Raw genomic sequence first — 17,014 nt, forward strand, 5'->3', positions numbered from 1 at the left:
ACTGAATAAATATTCAATATTAACATATTTCTATGAATCTGTAAATATAACAACACAAAATAAGTACATGACTGAGAATCTTTGTTAAACTTTGTGAATGCATTTTAATTCTTAAAATATATTACCGGTAGAATCATTTCATTTATTTAAACAAAACCTGTTTCCATGTGAAATTAACATGTAGGTTGGGCTATTAAAATTTTGTAGAACATTATACTGAGCCATGCATATTATTATCAAAAATTGATGTACGAAACATACAGACAATAAACTTACTGCCTATTTGATAAGACAGACAAAAAATGCCCTCTAAATGAACAACAGTGATAGCTTGTAAAACATCTTAATTTTATCCTTTGAAAATATTTGATATAAAACTATCATTCTTTTGTATGCAACTTTGTCATAAAATTTTAAAAGATGACTTATGATGTCACCTGTGTAATATATAGAGCATTTTCAAAGATTTTTTTAAACCTGTACTGATAACAACAAATATACATAATGAACTTCAATAGCCTTTAATAGTGCTTTCAAAGTTTACCTTCTATATATAGCTAGTACAACAATTACTGTTATGGTGTTTCATACTGCAGAGAAGAATTAATTTTCATCCTTTCAATATTGTATTACTCAAGAAGTAATTCATGGGCGGAAAACTTCAAATGGGGGATATGTAAGTAAAACTGAGCAACATGTAACATTTCATTTTAGACAAATGACAATAAATCTCAAACAATTTTCAATTGTCTTCAATAGAGAAATCAAGCAAAACTCACAACACATATTCAAGTCATCGCAGCACATGTCAAACAATAAGTAGCAAGCTAAACCATGGCACACTGCTGACAAATACGTGACCTAACCATTGTTACGGAACAAATTGTAATTGCAAATAGAAACCTATACAAATTACAAGTGATAACTGATGTAAAGTAAAAAAATATACATAATCAAATCTACTACAGTCCGTTCTATTTTTTGTTTCTGTTGTGTGTCGATGACGACTTTTGAAGCGGATTGGTGTTAACTGGAGAAGATATTAAATAGATATATAATTTGAATGTCAAATATTGTGTACAGTAGACTTTTCTTCATATATTTCAAGCTTAAATGATACATAACAGGAAATGCTTTGTGCAATGAATGGATGAAATTAGCATTTAATATTGATCGGTCTTGGTCACGTATTCCTGCAATGATCCATTTACGCAATGTCTTGCACTTCTAAAAATATTCACACTTTAACATTTGTCCATAATTGTCAGATAATTTGAAAATACTATGGACAGAAAGAATGGGGATGTATAATGTTTTAGGAAGGTCTGTACTCAATGTGAGCTACTGCTGACAACCGCGTTTGTTTCTACCTCTGACCCTGATGGTTTACACGCTTGACTGCTGAAAAAATAACATACTCATGTGATGACATAGGTTGAAATTTAAGCAACACAACTGTTAACATTCATACAATTCATATTACTTACTTATTGTATTCTAACGTTTATTTTGCCAATCTCAAGGGCACATATTGTATTCCTTCATACGCTTAATTATTTGAAAAATATATTGAAAAGTGTCAACATCAACATGTTTTGATCAAGTCTATAGAACATGTCATGCAAATAATCAAAACGATATATCTATTGACGTTCTTTTTTACCATTATTCCAAATTCAAAATATGGGGTTTCAAATAAGCAATGGAAGATAAGTAGTCTTTTTAATGCAGAAAAATAGAATATATCTGATTAAGCTAAATTCGAACTTTAAACGGAATTCTTATTTGCGGAATGGCAATAATATTTTGATAAGGAAGGTTTCCTCCTTTCATGACTTTTGAATTTGTTGTAATTACACAATAGTATTATTTTAAATATATCAAATTTAAGATAAGGTTACTTACTCTATTTCCTTCTGCATATTCTTGATCTTTAATAAGGCAATATCCAACTGGTGTCTTGCTTTCCAGATATTCATCTCACATATAGGATCTTTACATTTATGTTTACGTTGAATATCAATAGCTTCAAATACTGACTGTTCGAAAGTTAATGATTTACCCATACTCTGTAAGGAAAGAAGTACACAATAATTTTAAATAACATGATACGAAAGAACGAAAGAAAAACTACCTAGATAACCTGCTTTCAGCAACAATGTCTCTGAAAATGTCATTGGAAACAAATGAAAATACAAGAGCGGAGTGATTTATGGTTTTATGTATCACCTTATAATAGCCATTTAGGTACAAGTAATTGAGGTATCAATCAATCCTGTAACGTTTCATTCACATTGTGTTAGTGGTATAAGAGAAGTAATAAAACAAAAATCATAACAGGGCGATATCTATGACGAAAACTCATTAAACTATACAAAACAGCGATATGCACAACAAGACTTGGTACTGATCATTTCTATTAAATATGGATACAATTGCACAAGTAGTTCTTGAGGAAAAGTCCAGACAAGCTTCGTGACTGACGGATAGGAAGACGACAAAGAAGTGATCCTTATACGTCAAATACTTTGAAGCAGGCGACACAAAACACTTACTATTTGTTTTAAAAAGAAAAAAACAATTGAAGATTATACAATTTTGACTGTTGTCGATACATTTACAAAGATTGTATCTAAAAATTAATTATGAAATGCACACTTTGTACTTTGAATATAGATAAAGAACTATACTTACCAAACTTACTAGAGCACAACATCCACATTTATCATATTTCTTTAAACATTTCCTTCCCGATTTAAAGTACAAATGTTCTAACACTATTAATATCACACTTAATAAAACACCCGCTGCTAGTAATATAAAAGCACTTATAAAATTTAATATTCCAATTTTATTGCTTCGTTTGTCTTTTTTCTCCTTTTTGGCATGACAAGCACCTGACAACCAGAATTTTTCTAGACGTTCTATATCACCTGCAAGAAAAGGGAAGCTTTTTAGTACTTTTTTGCAATATCAAAATTAATGTGTCTTTCGAACTAAGGACAGTTAGGTTTTACCTAAGATTATCCTATAGGTTAGACGACATCGAAATAATACGTCAACATGATATTTCAATGTATTTTACAATTAAAAATAAAGATATAATGAAATATATTTTATCATTGAAATATTTGATATGCATCCAGGATAGTTTGTGCGCATTTTTCCCTCAAAGGTGCTTGTCAATTACCAACTAGCAACCAGTGAACCACCTTAGCAACCAATGACTTCCATAGCAACCACTGACTATGATAAGATACGTAGACAAGCCAATTATAAGCTCTCTGTGCTTTTAACTTTTTGCTAACACATTTCAAATTTTAATCCTGATATCCCTTAAATTGATGTTGGGCATTTCCGAAAATGCAAGCAGGACAAATCTATACAAGAACATTAGAAGGTTAAGGGTAAATAAGCTTTAAGTGATTATCAGAACTAAAAACAAGTATAAAATTGATTTGTATTTTTGATTGTTTTTTTAAGAAAACGTGTATTTAATGTATAAATGTTAATTTATAATTATAGAACACAGATGATCATGTCATGCTATGTTACATTACCTGCGTGCTGCATATTCAGAATAACTTCATCAACCTCCTCTCTCAGAACTGACCCTCTTTTAAAGCCCACACCATACCCTGACATTGCGTACCACCTTCCAACTGTGAGTAAAGAACATTCCTCGTCCCTGCCAGCAGTATATTCTAACACATTGGCGTCATATATAAACGCATGAATAGTGCTGAAACACATAAATTTAGACTTGTATATGTTTCAGTAATATACAGAGCCGTCATCGCTGGTTCGATCCCAGGGTGACGCGATTTTTTCCAATTAATAAACTGACAATTGACAATTGATCTCAGACATTGATTCTGATGATCATCGTCTTTGACCTCTGACTCAGAAAACTAACATCGGAATAGTAGTTGCCCACTTGCGTAGAAATTGGTAAGAAATGGTATGTTTTCTACGAAAGCAAGCAACCAATCAACCAAACAAACAAATATAAAATCGGTCTCTGGAATGACTTGTCGAGATAAATATTTCAAGGTCACACTGTATTATTTGATAGCAAAACGTAAAAAATGTAAGTATCTCAACAGATGATATAAATCAATCAAAAACTTAATAAATAGTAATTAATAATATCCATCATTTAAATATGTCCCGAGTTTCAATGGACTATCCAAAGACCAGACGAATAGAAAATATCTAAAAAGGCTGGAACTTGCTTTTTATTGAAATTATAAATCGCAAGGTACCAGTATTTGTAAACTTAGTTCTGCCGATAATCTTAACTTGAAAAGTTATCGCTTTTATTAAACACACTGATATGAAGAACTATTTTGTTTTATAATTTAAATTGGTGCATACTTATTCTTTAATTTTTCCTTGGCTGTTTGTACATCTGGTTGACTGTATTTTGACATGTATTTATGCATGTTAGGATATGTTGTTTTTAAATTGCTGTCTGTGCTGGTACTATTTATAGTAGCGAATTTGAAATGTGGGGTCAGTGTTGTTGGCTTTAACAGCTGAAACAAAAAAAAATATTGTCAAATTCCATAAAAAAGTAAAACAATTGTATTGGTCAGCTGATAATTTCTCGTATATCTTATTCCAAGGATAAATTAGCAAAATTAAAAAAACATGGTCTCTACCTACTGCTTTCTGGTTTTTACATAATCATAGTTTTGAATAAAACAAAAACATCAATCCTAAACAGGTGTTATAACCTGGAAAACAAGTTCGACTCTGCCTAGTGAGCTTTCCCGCCATTTAAACATTTTCACCCCCTAAGAATGAGCAGTTCTAATATCAACATTCGTTATTTAAAGGATTTACAAAAAGCTAATGTAGTAAAGAATATTGTTGAAAAAAAAATGTAAAAATAAATTAATCGGAAAACCTGCTTTTTAAAGTTGGATGTTACTGAAAATCAAAATTCCATTTCATCTTTTTATATTCTAAAAATCTGTTATTACCCTCCAATCTTCTATCCCAGAAAGGTCGTAATATTCGTCTATTGTTATCATAAATGCTGCGAGATTAGCAGTATAGCTGGCCAGAAACACAAGGGCAAATAAAGCCCAAACATTTGCTAGGAATCTGCTGGAAACTCCCCTGGGAACATCAATGGAAACAGCCGCTCCAAAAAGCATTGCCCATATCAGCCAGAACGATCGGAACAATGAGAATTTATGATCTGAAATATAGCAATAATTATTACTACTTCAATAGTTCATAACAATGCGTAAGATAAGTAGCCACTTTGTGGTATTTGATACGGTTGTCATTAATTAATTTTGTAATAATAAACTTAATGCTTGCAAAAAATCTACATTTGCATTAATTAAAGGTTCACAAACTCGAAATTATGCAAACATGACTAAGAATATAGCTATTGCTTGCGGTACATTTTCTTCTAATAAAAATGTGTAATTTTAAAAGGTAGTTTAAAGCTTTTCAAAATAAGTCGAATATTTTCCTTCGTGTGATTATTATAAATACATAATTGTATGACAAATACTTTCAATTCAGTGCTACTTTCTTCAAGTGATAAACATCTAGCACGCTCTAAAACGCTTTTTAAACATTAGAAAAAACGCATCTTTTCCCGTTTTTAAAGAATAACAAAAATGTTGATGTGGATAAAAATATTATAATATACCTATTGACAACCTTAATCATGTCATAAATATGTGACCGAAGAAAGTATTATCTAAAATTATCTACAATAATTCAGTTCTATGACTTTATGAAAGGCCTACCTACTGTTGACGTTTTTCCCTGATCCAAACCACTCGGGCTTAACCACTCGAAGATAAATATGGACGCTCCAGTCGCATGGACACTGAATATAAGGATCAGTATCCAGGAATAAAAGTCGTAGGGTTCTATAAAAGAGAGGAAAATATATGTATATATTAATAACCAACAAACCAACCAAAATCTATCAATTTTTAATTACTTGATATGTATGACTTTATTAATAAACAGATTTATCATATTTATATATGTATATATTGATAACCAACAAACCAACCAACCAACCAACCAACCAACCAACCAACCAACCAATCAACCAACCAACCAATCAACCAACCAACCAACCAACCTCAATCAATTTTAATTACTTAGTATGTATGACTTTATTAATAAACAGATTTATTAATAATTGAACACACAAACGAACAAAAAAGCGAAAACCAATAACTTAAAACTGAAACTTTACAGTGTATGACAAACGTTTGTTAGAAAATAAGGAAATTGTCTTGCAAACATACCTAGAAAAGCATACGGGGAAATTGCTCCTTTTCTGATGGACACCATAATTGTAACCCCAGATCTCAGAAACGGTGTGGAGAAGTCGATAATTCCTAGCCTCATCTCATCTATTATAAAATTTGTCACAACCATGTCTGCCTTTTCCTCTAACAGCTCTTTAATTAATCCGTTCCACTCTTTTGTCACCTATTGTTACACAAAAATGTTGTATGAACAGACTAGTTAAGTGGTATTAAGATACATTTCCCATTTTGTCAGATGTATATCTAACGCATATTATGTTGCTTACTTGTTTTAATTTTATTAAAATATATTAATCCTCAAGGCACAATATTCATACACTAAATATAATTGTATGATACACATTTAAATTACAGTAAAAATACAGAAAACAAAATCTTACTGGATCCTGCACTCCCCATTCCTTATCAGGGACTTCATACAAAGTATACTCGAAATTTAGTTCATCTGCAAGCCTTTCAAGGATTTCAACACACATTCCCGCACAACAATAGCTCATAGTTCCATTCGGGTAGCCAGTATTACTACAGGATAACAGATGTTCGAAATTGAAACTGTGTGTATACTAAAATTTACATTTTAGGGAACGAAATTTAAAGTGTGTAAAGCTATATATCTGATGCAAAAATTATTGTTTGAGTTTTAAAAAAGTATACTTCAAAAGTGCTTGTATAAAAACAAATGGCGCTTGCACAAAATCATTACTAAACGGATAAAACCCTACTTAAAATAGCAAAACAGTATTTTGTTTCGGAACATTTTATATTGTTTACTACATTATTCACGTGAATTAAATAACAGAGACATTCTATGTTATAACTTTTTCGGGAATCAACCATATAATAATGGTACCAATATAATTTTACTGTCGATAAATCTTATTGAAATATTTCATAAGATATAGATTTATACCGTTTAAAGTACTGCTGACGGAAATAATTGATTTGAAAAATATTGTCAGAAATGATCATTATCAAGAATCGTTACCAATCGTTACCTACCCGGGATCTCTTCCTGTATTGACTAAACAAGGAACTTGATGATGTCCACATTTTCCATTAGGTTCTGGTGGCAAAAATATCATAAACGGCTGTTCTTCTTTTGTTACAATTCTAAATGAACGTTTTTCTGGTCTTCCTTTGGGAGGAGTGGCTAATCGACCAGGCCAAACTATTTCATCTATGACCAAATTAAGACTTATATCATTTCCTTCAGCTCTGGGGTAAATTCGACCAACCTGGAAATGCAAATTAGAAAACAAATTAGAAAAATCATTTAATTTAAAAATCACAAATTTCGGTTATTTTGTTTACCACCATTTTTTTATTTAATTTAAATTTTGTTTGCTTTGCTAAAATGCAGATTTTTTTTGAAATGGTGCGAAATAGCTAAAAGAAAACTAATTCAGAATACATTTTATAATATAAATACAATTCATACAAATTTTTATACAAGAAAAATCATATAAGAACAATTCACATAGATTTGCATAAAAATAAATGTACAATATATAAGTACTATCAATATCATTTTGAATGAACCATTTATTTTAATGATTGACTTTTACGGCAAAAGGAATGGAAGAAATTTTCTTCTATTTTTTGGTTTCTCATGAACAGGATCGATCTAAACAATAGCGTGCATTTTCCTTAATTTTCTGTGAAAATTGAGAAAAACAAAATCCCTAAAAAAGCCTAACAAGGCAAAATTGTTTTGCATAATGTTAGCCTGGTATTCGTTTAATACATTAATCCTGTTGGTCAAGTTTAACTGATAAACTCACCTTATCCCATTGTGTGTTAATAAATCTTCTTGGTACTTTTGGCGGTCGAACGTTCATCAGGTCAAGCTCTACATGCTCTATTACACCGTTCTCTGTAAACTGGATTGGGATATCCGACTTTTTGGACGGCTTGAGAACAACATTTTTCATCTCACTAAAATGATCAAAACTATAATAATTCCTAATATCTTTTTAAGATTGTATTCTAACATATCTGACATCAACAATCTATCTTTTATGTACGAGTCAGAGTTCTCGTGTTATATATCTTTTCGTCGAATTATCCTTTCAGACATTTGTTATATATCTTTTCGTCGAATTATCCTTTCAAACATTACTAGTGCAGACTCCAGTGCTCAAAATTTAAATATATTTTTATTTTGTGAATTTCAAAAATAACATTCTCGTACACATTATTTTTATAGATAAAAGATCCTTTTAGTCCCCGTCATTAATATCTATATATCTGTTTACATTTACACACTTATTGCTTATTACAACTTATTACAAAGCATTCTTTGTTAATCAAAAACATTATGTTGTATGACTGAACACCAATGGAATTTAGAACCCAAATACTTACTTAAAAAAATAATTGAAGGAAAATAAAATTGCTTGAACTAAAACGTGCAGATATTTTCAACCATTGACAATTATTAGTAGGCCAATTAACATTATTGGTTATCTTTTAGGTTTGTTTTACTGGACATGACCTAATTGATTGTTTGAGCACAGTTTTTATATATAACATATATGTGTTTCATTCGAAATGTGTTACAAAATTAAGACATTCAATATAAACTTACTTATATAATTTTTTACCATCTATCCACTTTAACAAAGCATTGTCATAGTCACAGGAGAAGTCAGGTTGTAGTTGATCACTGTCAATTCCTGATTTCAATAAGGATTTAACGGCTTCACCATAAATTTTGATCGCATTCTGTATACCTTCTGTAATCTTTTCTTGAGACCTACTCTTGCTTATAGCTATAGTGAAAAAAATCTTAGTTTGTAGCAATGTTTTTCTTGACAAAAGAAAGAAATGTTTACCTTGAAACTGAAGCACATGTTAAAAAATAGGCCAATAACAACTATTTGGTTTATTTGCTTTGCTACTTCAGCAATGTGTTGTAGTTATTTAATTTGAACAATTTGCTTTTAATCTGCGACTGAATTTAACTTCTGCAACTATTTTTAATAACACACTTGCATTATCCTAGATTAATTTTCGGTTTAAAAAATCAATCTTTGAAAGGGCGTTTGGACATTCTTTGACGACCAATATTACTTAAATCTAATCCTTTAAAATGCTTATTCTTAAGCACATACTCAAGTAATGATGATTGCAAACGTGCAAAAATTGCGTATTTATATTGTTTCTTTCTTACATATCTTCCTACTTCTTTGAATAATTATTGTCGAAAATAATTGCCCAATCCCTCAGTGACTTACCTAAGATACCTTCGTGCATTGGTGTTCCACTCCCCTCCTCAATTTCTCCTATACTACCTGATGTCAGTACCCAAGCAAAATGTTCTCCTATTAAATTCATTTCTTTTACAATGTCTAGAATATTGAATGCATCAACCGGTCTGAAGATAAAGATTCGAGTGTTAAGAGAAATAAAATGTTACAACTTTAACACACTTGACTCGGTTTAATTTCAATTTTCAAAATAGATATTACCAGGTAACCCACAAGACATCAAACGTTATAAAACGCTCAATCAGGAATACATATTGATGATTACATATTGATCAATTGATCAATGATATGGGTAATTTTTGTAGATATTTTCAAACATTGATAATGGACACGATAAGGTGACACTATCATACAATTACATGTCCATCATTTTGCAGATTCTGTAAATGAAGACCAGAATGTTGGAGACGCATAGCTTTAAGGACAAATTATGATTCCGTCGAGCATGAAGATATTTCTTTAAGGAACATAATCAGTGACAGTTTCATATCACATATTTTCTTGGTTGATATTTTTTATGAAATAATTTATAAATTCTTTTATATGGCTTATCAAATTGAATACGGCTGAAATCGACATTTATTTCTTAGCCATTTAAAGAAATACATTTCAAAGCTATCTATAGTTTATATAGCAATATAAATTGTCCAAATATATAAGCTCTTTATCAAATTATCTAGTTATTTGATACATAAGTAAATAACTGACTAAAACAAACATTTTTGTAGATCTTTTTTCAATAAGTAAATGTTGGCAAGTTTTAAAATGTTTTTGAAAGTAAAATACGTCTTCGTCATAAAACCTTTTAATAGAGTCTGACATAAAATCTAGGTAATCACAAAATATCTGTGTGTTTTTTTTTTAACTCAACACTAAGAGGTCAGTAACGTAATGAACGAGATAATGTAGAGTTTAACAATGGCTGGCATACTTTAAATCCTTCATAACATCATCGTTAAAAAATCAAATCAATTCCGAGACATTACCGTGAGTTATCTGATTTATTGTCATATTTGTGATACAACTAAGCAACGTTAGAAATGACCTTGCCTTAAACAGTTATTTGTATGTATCCCCTGCGTATAATATATTTCTATTCTACTCACTCGACTTTAGCCCATTAAAGCAAGTACTTGTCGTTTCCTTTTTAATTTCTCATTACATAAACACTTTCCTGGTAATATTTCATTCACGATAAACGTATCGTGTCATCACAAACTCCTTTCACATAGGCGACATTCTCACTAACTGAATTATTATCAGCTAACATTGCAATAAAATCGCCAGAGTTTTCTAATGTTTACCGAAGCAAATCTTGACAAGTAGTACAAACTTGAAGATAATAAATTGATCTCAGATGGCTGTTTTGATATGCTTGTCAATAAAAGTGATAGCCTAGGAGAATTGGGTAAACGACACTTTGTCTGCCGATAATGCCTTCATGATTATTACTTTGGATACAAGTTTGATTCCACCTCTCAATGATGTGTGTAAAATTAAATTGATTTTGTCTTAACACGACAGTCTCCTTTTAATTTAAGATTTGGTCGTGGATTTCCATACTGTTTCTATCACAAAAAGTTAATTATATATATATAAATTACTTAAAAGACCTTAAAACAATTTCCACTGAACATCTTCAAAATGTTTTGAGAAATTAATTACTTTCTTAATCTGCAGTTATTTTAAGCAGTTTAAGATTATTATATTTTTCGGTTCTTTTAATTTATTTTTATCTCTTTGATTAGCCTTACACTTTCACTTGGTTTAAATATATATAATGTAAGTAAAGTTCGATTAAAACATTAAATGCTGACTGAACAGAGAGGCATAATCAATGAAAATAAGCAATTGGTTTTGTGATCGAAAATATATATATATTAGTGACATTCTTCTTTACTTTTCAGTTAAACAAATATTTGTGTATAAAATATTAAGTCGGACCAAATATCAAATATTCTCAATATACATGTATATGAAAAACAACCAACGCTTTATTGTTCAAATATGATCTCAATGTTAAGAGTTTAAAATGCAGACATAAGAGAACATTTATGGAATAATATTATATAGCAGACCATCATATATTTACCTAGTATGAAAGAAAATAATCCGACTTCTTGCTTTGATAAGTTTTTGCAATTGTTTCAAAACATACGCTCTTCCAGATGGTAAAAGGCTCCCTTCAAATGTGTCTATTTTATCAAATATAACTGTAGCTATATTAATAAACCTGCAAAAGAAACAAATTCAATACTTATACCACGTTTTATGCACATCAAAAGTATTTGGTAAGTCAACATTTTCAGATTAAATCCTCAAAAACCCTTTTCATACTTTAACAAAGCCGGCATGTATTATTAACCTATACATACTCACTTTCTTTACAAAAAACAATTATTTAAAAAAAACAAAAAAACATTTTAACGCCAGTATTAATAGTGATAAATGTTTTTTTTTTAAAACGACACATTTACCAGAAAGATAAGGCCTACGCGAATATCAATTTAAAAAGTATGAATAAATGTTTTACATGATTATATTAAAATTATCGCAATCTCGCATAAATCATCACTATATCAGATAGTACTGAAAATTATTTTAAATTAAGTCAGGTTCTAACTTTATTTTACAAGTGAAGAAAAGAAAAAAAATGTTTGAAACTATTCAAACCATTGTTTCGAATACTTGCGTGTGGTAATGTTAGACTTTATTTTATATTTCTTACTTTTGATTTGTGTAATTTAAACATAAACATTTGGTTCAAACGAGCAAATAACTGCAATTTTCTACAAAAAAAGGGAAAATTTGATACCTAGAAGTTGATTAAAAGAAAGACGGATACCCGAATTTGTGTTGATTCAGTAAGTAATTTTAAATTATATGAATACATAAAGTTCTGTTCGTTTTAATCTGACATTCAAGATACAATACCAGGGACTTAGAATTAGCTTTTCCTAAATTTGTAATCTAACCGCCCATCCTTTACATCGTTTTGTCATAATAATGTTTAAGCTTCTAAAGCATCCTTTAAGATATTATGGTTATGAAAATATATATAGAAAACAGGTTATGAAAATATATATAGAAAATTACTAAACTAAGAGACATCATATACCACCTTACCTCGGTTTTGTTATGTAACCTTGTCGTATGCTTGTACGGTTGACCATTAATTCCATACACTGAATAAAATCTCCACCTGCGCAAATAGAAAAGCAAATGGATATACAACAGTACTCAGCACATATTTATATAGCAGAAGTTTTAACAAATTTCAAAGCACTATATCTTGAAAAGAGGGATACATTGTATTGCATTTTAATTGTACATAAATCATGTTGTGTTATATTTCTAAATCATACATGTTTTATACATCTCCCTCCAGTATTCAATGCTATTACAACAATCATAGCATGTCATGGTGTATCAAATCAATTAGAAATTAAAATAGATGGTCCAAGAAAACTGTAACATAGAACTCTTTGTACACTTTATATTTACTAATAATTCATAAATGAATGTCAGATATGCAGCAATATCTACGAAGATCATTATGATTTTATTAACGTAAGCTTTGGAAAGTTTCAAGGAGAAAATCATAGATACTTTGTATTTAGGATATAGGCATATATTTCATAAAAAACTGTCAGATATTTACCGATATCCCATGATGTCACGATTGAAAATTCTGTCCAGTTATATCTCTCCATCATCAAAAACATAGCTTCACACTCATGGTGAATGGCTGGCGCTAGCTGTAAAACAAGGCGTTCTTCGTCAACCTGACATCAAAAGAGAAATCTTTCATTACAAATTTACATAATAATAATAATAAAAATTCGAATGAAATATAAATATGTCTTTACATAATTAAATAAGGGGGTTTCTTGGGGCGAGTGTTTAAGGCCGCTGACTTTAAATAATTTGCCCCGCCGAACATCAAAGACTTTTGATTTATTTTTTTATGTAAGAAAGCTATCTTAGATCCATGGTTCTGCAAAGGTGCCCGCTCGTTTGTGTAATAATGTACGAAGAGGCACATTTAGTCTTATTATAGTTAAGATGATTATTACATTGACGTTGAGGATAATATTGTCATAAAGTATCCTAGCCACTTTATTACAAATAGATCAGCCATGCTTTTCCAGTTACATTGGTTTTGAAGCTAAGTTAGGCGAACGATAATATCTTACCTCAAAAGAACTTGGAAAAACTGGGTCCCAGCTGATAACAGGTATTCCAAGATTTAATGCAGTATTAACTATATAATCCGAAGCAATTGACGTATCATATCCGTAATTAATATTCATTACAACACTCGCATTGTTTAAAAATACATCATAACAGTAGAAATCTGTTATTCGATAGGGATTTGCGTTTACATTAGTTACAAATGATACACCGGGTGTGACTCTATGCCCCTCAGCTACTATTCGGTTAAATCTGCCGCCATTAACGGCAAAACTTGCAGTTCTAGCCGCTGTTATAAGGTCATTTTCCCCACTTCTTTCCGGAGCGACAATCTGTATTGATAAATCCAGACCTAAGCACATATCACAGAAAAACAACACTAATAATTTCAACACATTTGCCATTTTATTGTAGTTCACGTTTCTCCATTTTATATCCTTTTATATCCGTCAGAAAAGTATTATTTTGTTGCTTTTACGCTGATGGGACGGCTACTTCATAACAAAGGCGTGTCAATCAGATTAAATAAGTCTGGAATGAAGAAGCTCTTTTCTAAGAGTCCTTCACTAAGATATCATTCGTCAGATCTCCGCTAATCGTTACCAATAATTCCTGAAATAGACAATATAATATTTTTCAAATCAAATTCCTTTAAATAACTTACATTTATTTAATTTTTTTGGCATTTAAGCCTTTAAAGTTAGTTATTTTTTTATGTTCTATTTCACATGATATAAATTGCTGGATTGCTATCTGTTAAATAATTTGATAACATCAAATGTCATATATAATGGTATTAAATTTAGCACTTTCAAAACTTAAACACACACGCAATGGAATTTATATCCTATTTATTCATAATAACGTATTGATGAACTTGATGAGCCTACTAGTAAATATTGGCTGATACCAGAATCGGGTTTCCACCAGAGCGCGTAAACGTTTGTGAAGTACAAAACTCATGGATAATCACATTTATCAGACACATATATATAAGGCAGTTATCATACTGAATTCTATTGGAGGAGATAACGGCTGTCAAACTTACATTTTCAAAGCGCTAGCCGAGTTTTATATAGGTTTTGCAGGTTGTACAGTTTAAATAGATCAGCATTGTTTTCAACAAAGTATAATTGATTTGGTTTGACACCAAGCATTTGTATTTTGACAGAATTTTGTTGCTGTTATACAATATTAGAGAATTTGATATGATTTCCACTAAAACAATGAAATAGAGAGAATAGATGGAATGCAATAATGATTTTGACAGGCAAAATTAAAATGACGCGCTATATTATCAGACATGATCAAATAATAATTTAAATTATGAAATCACATGGTGTAACGCTGGGGGGGGGCATTGGGAGCATTTTACAGGATATGAAGTCAGTATCATGTTTAAATAATGTAAACGATATCGCTGTTTTAGCAATTATTCGCCCTCCCATTGATGTTGCAAAACGTGTTTGTGGTCATTGAAATTATAAATTATCAATTGCTTATGTATGGAAATGAAAATCAACGGGTGTCTGACTCTGAGAATTTGATGTACAAACAAGGATAAATTACCCGTATTTTTGCTATGTCATTTTTAAGCCTGTATGTCTGTAAGGTAAGATAATAAATAATAAAGCACCGTTTTTCAAATTTAGTCAAATACCTTGCAAGTGAAGTATTTGAAGTAAACCCAAGGCACTATGGCAAATTATGAAATACAATATTGATTGCTATATTGTAAATGACTTAATTAGCAAAACACTTTAAGGCAGTGTATGTTTTGAGATCTGTTGGAAAATGCTATTTTTGCTACCTACGTTATTTAGAATAACATTTTATTCACATTTGTCTTTTTCAGTATTGAAAATTGTACATGTATATACTACCAAGGATATTAAATTCAATAAAATGAGTGTATAAAAGTCACTGGACTCTTAACATACATTACATTATATACGAGTATTGTAAATAAACAGTGTTATGTAATAAATAATTCTATATAAGATACATAACTATTGATATTATTAACTACGTAATTTAATAATGCTCTTGTCATATCTTAATATATCAATATCATGCTGCAAAAACTGTTGGCGATGAACTGCTATTGTTATGTCATACCGATCAAAGAAATTCTTTTCATGCATGAGAATAAAAATCAACAGCTAATAATTACATGTTTATCAAAAAGGTCAAGAAAAGTTGTCAGTTTTATTTCAAGCAGGTATTTATTAAGAACGTAATTCACTCGGACATATCCTTTGCTTTCATTGAAGCAAATGCTTATGTCTGTGTGTTACTTAGTTTAATGAAATCATCAAACATTCCGAAAATGACCATTACACGCAAGGTAATTCGTATTTTGAAACGGCCAGAGCACGCTTGAGAAAATGTAACCTTGAGATATGACTATATTCGAAATATGATACGATATGATACGATAGATTTTGTTAAAGAATTTCCTCAAATCTACATGGTATAGAAATTTAATTGAAACATGCGGTAACTGATTTTTTCATTTCTGTGTTCTGTGATAAAACGCTTACTAAAAAGGTTTATGAATAGGAATAAACATTATGACATCAAAGAAAATCCAAAACAATGGCAACACACATTTCCCTTTGATGACCCCGCATGGTTTATAAGCACAACATCTACTTCATGGTCAGTTTAAGGACAAAACATTGCCTGGTTAATCTCCGCTAAATGGTACATGAACACATAGTGTTTGAACATGTTTAATCGAAATTCAATGTACATGTATCAACGGCAAGACGTTTGTCACCTGTGTTATTTAAGTATGCTATTAGATTTTTAGGTTTTCATATTCTTTATAAAAAGCCAGAAATTGTCTCTGGAAATTGATTCTTTTGTTATAAATTTTGGAGAAGAAGATTCTTACATGTTGTATGGCCGGATATAAACGATTATTTGCAATATTAACCATCACCTAATGGATCTGGGTTTTAATGAATAAACCGTAAATTTAGGGCCATTAACATGTCAACAAATATTCATAACTCATATATCATATGCTTTGCTTTTCATAGGGATGCTCATACAACGGGACGAGACATCAAGTGCTAAACAAGTTTAGTGAATTTATGCAATTAAATTTTTTTTCAACAACCGAGCAAAGTTTTGCTAAAAATGAAAATAAAAATACTAGTATTTATTTGGAAATGGACATATCTATAGGAAGCAATGAAACAAAAATCACATACTCAGTTTGATTGGGTT

At 30.4% G+C, this 17,014-nt stretch overlaps 1 protein-coding gene across 2 annotated transcripts in view; it reads right to left on the bottom strand.

The window, feature by feature from the left end:
• Window positions 1–283: 283 nt before the first annotated feature.
• LOC132753474 (glutamate receptor ionotropic, NMDA 2B-like) overlaps window positions 284–17,014 on the bottom strand; it is a 61,422-nt gene continuing 44,691 nt past the window's right edge. The window contains exons 3-19 of one of the 2 annotated variants that reach the window (XM_060743958.1): window positions 13,780–14,389; window positions 13,245–13,368; window positions 12,710–12,785; window positions 11,676–11,816; window positions 9,551–9,690; window positions 8,902–9,085; window positions 8,096–8,249; window positions 7,314–7,549; window positions 6,695–6,836; window positions 6,291–6,477; window positions 5,775–5,900; window positions 4,989–5,209; window positions 4,378–4,538; window positions 3,561–3,742; window positions 2,695–2,933; window positions 1,906–2,069; window positions 284–1,398 (exon numbers count right to left, since the gene is read on the bottom strand). In XM_060743958.1, coding sequence (XP_060599941.1) covers window positions 1,332–1,398; window positions 1,906–2,069; window positions 2,695–2,933; window positions 3,561–3,742; window positions 4,378–4,538; window positions 4,989–5,209; window positions 5,775–5,900; window positions 6,291–6,477; window positions 6,695–6,836; window positions 7,314–7,549; window positions 8,096–8,249; window positions 8,902–9,085; window positions 9,551–9,690; window positions 11,676–11,816; window positions 12,710–12,785; window positions 13,245–13,368; window positions 13,780–14,181 — 2,946 coding nt within the window. In that variant the 5' untranslated portion in view covers window positions 14,182–14,389 and the 3' untranslated portion in view covers window positions 284–1,331. Of the gene's footprint in view, window positions 1,402–1,905; window positions 2,070–2,694; window positions 2,934–3,560; window positions 3,743–4,377; window positions 4,539–4,988; window positions 5,210–5,774; window positions 5,901–6,290; window positions 6,478–6,694; window positions 6,837–7,313; window positions 7,550–8,095; window positions 8,250–8,901; window positions 9,086–9,550; window positions 9,691–11,675; window positions 11,817–12,709; window positions 12,786–13,244; window positions 13,369–13,779; window positions 14,390–17,014 lie in introns of both variants that reach the window. The other variant, XM_060743957.1, reaches the window with a different exon arrangement.

Source organism: Ruditapes philippinarum, unplaced genomic scaffold, assembly GCF_026571515.1.
Source record: "Ruditapes philippinarum isolate M1 unplaced genomic scaffold, ASM2657151v2 ctg677_1_1_1_1, whole genome shotgun sequence".
NCBI lineage: Eukaryota > Metazoa > Mollusca > Bivalvia > Venerida > Veneridae > Ruditapes > Ruditapes philippinarum.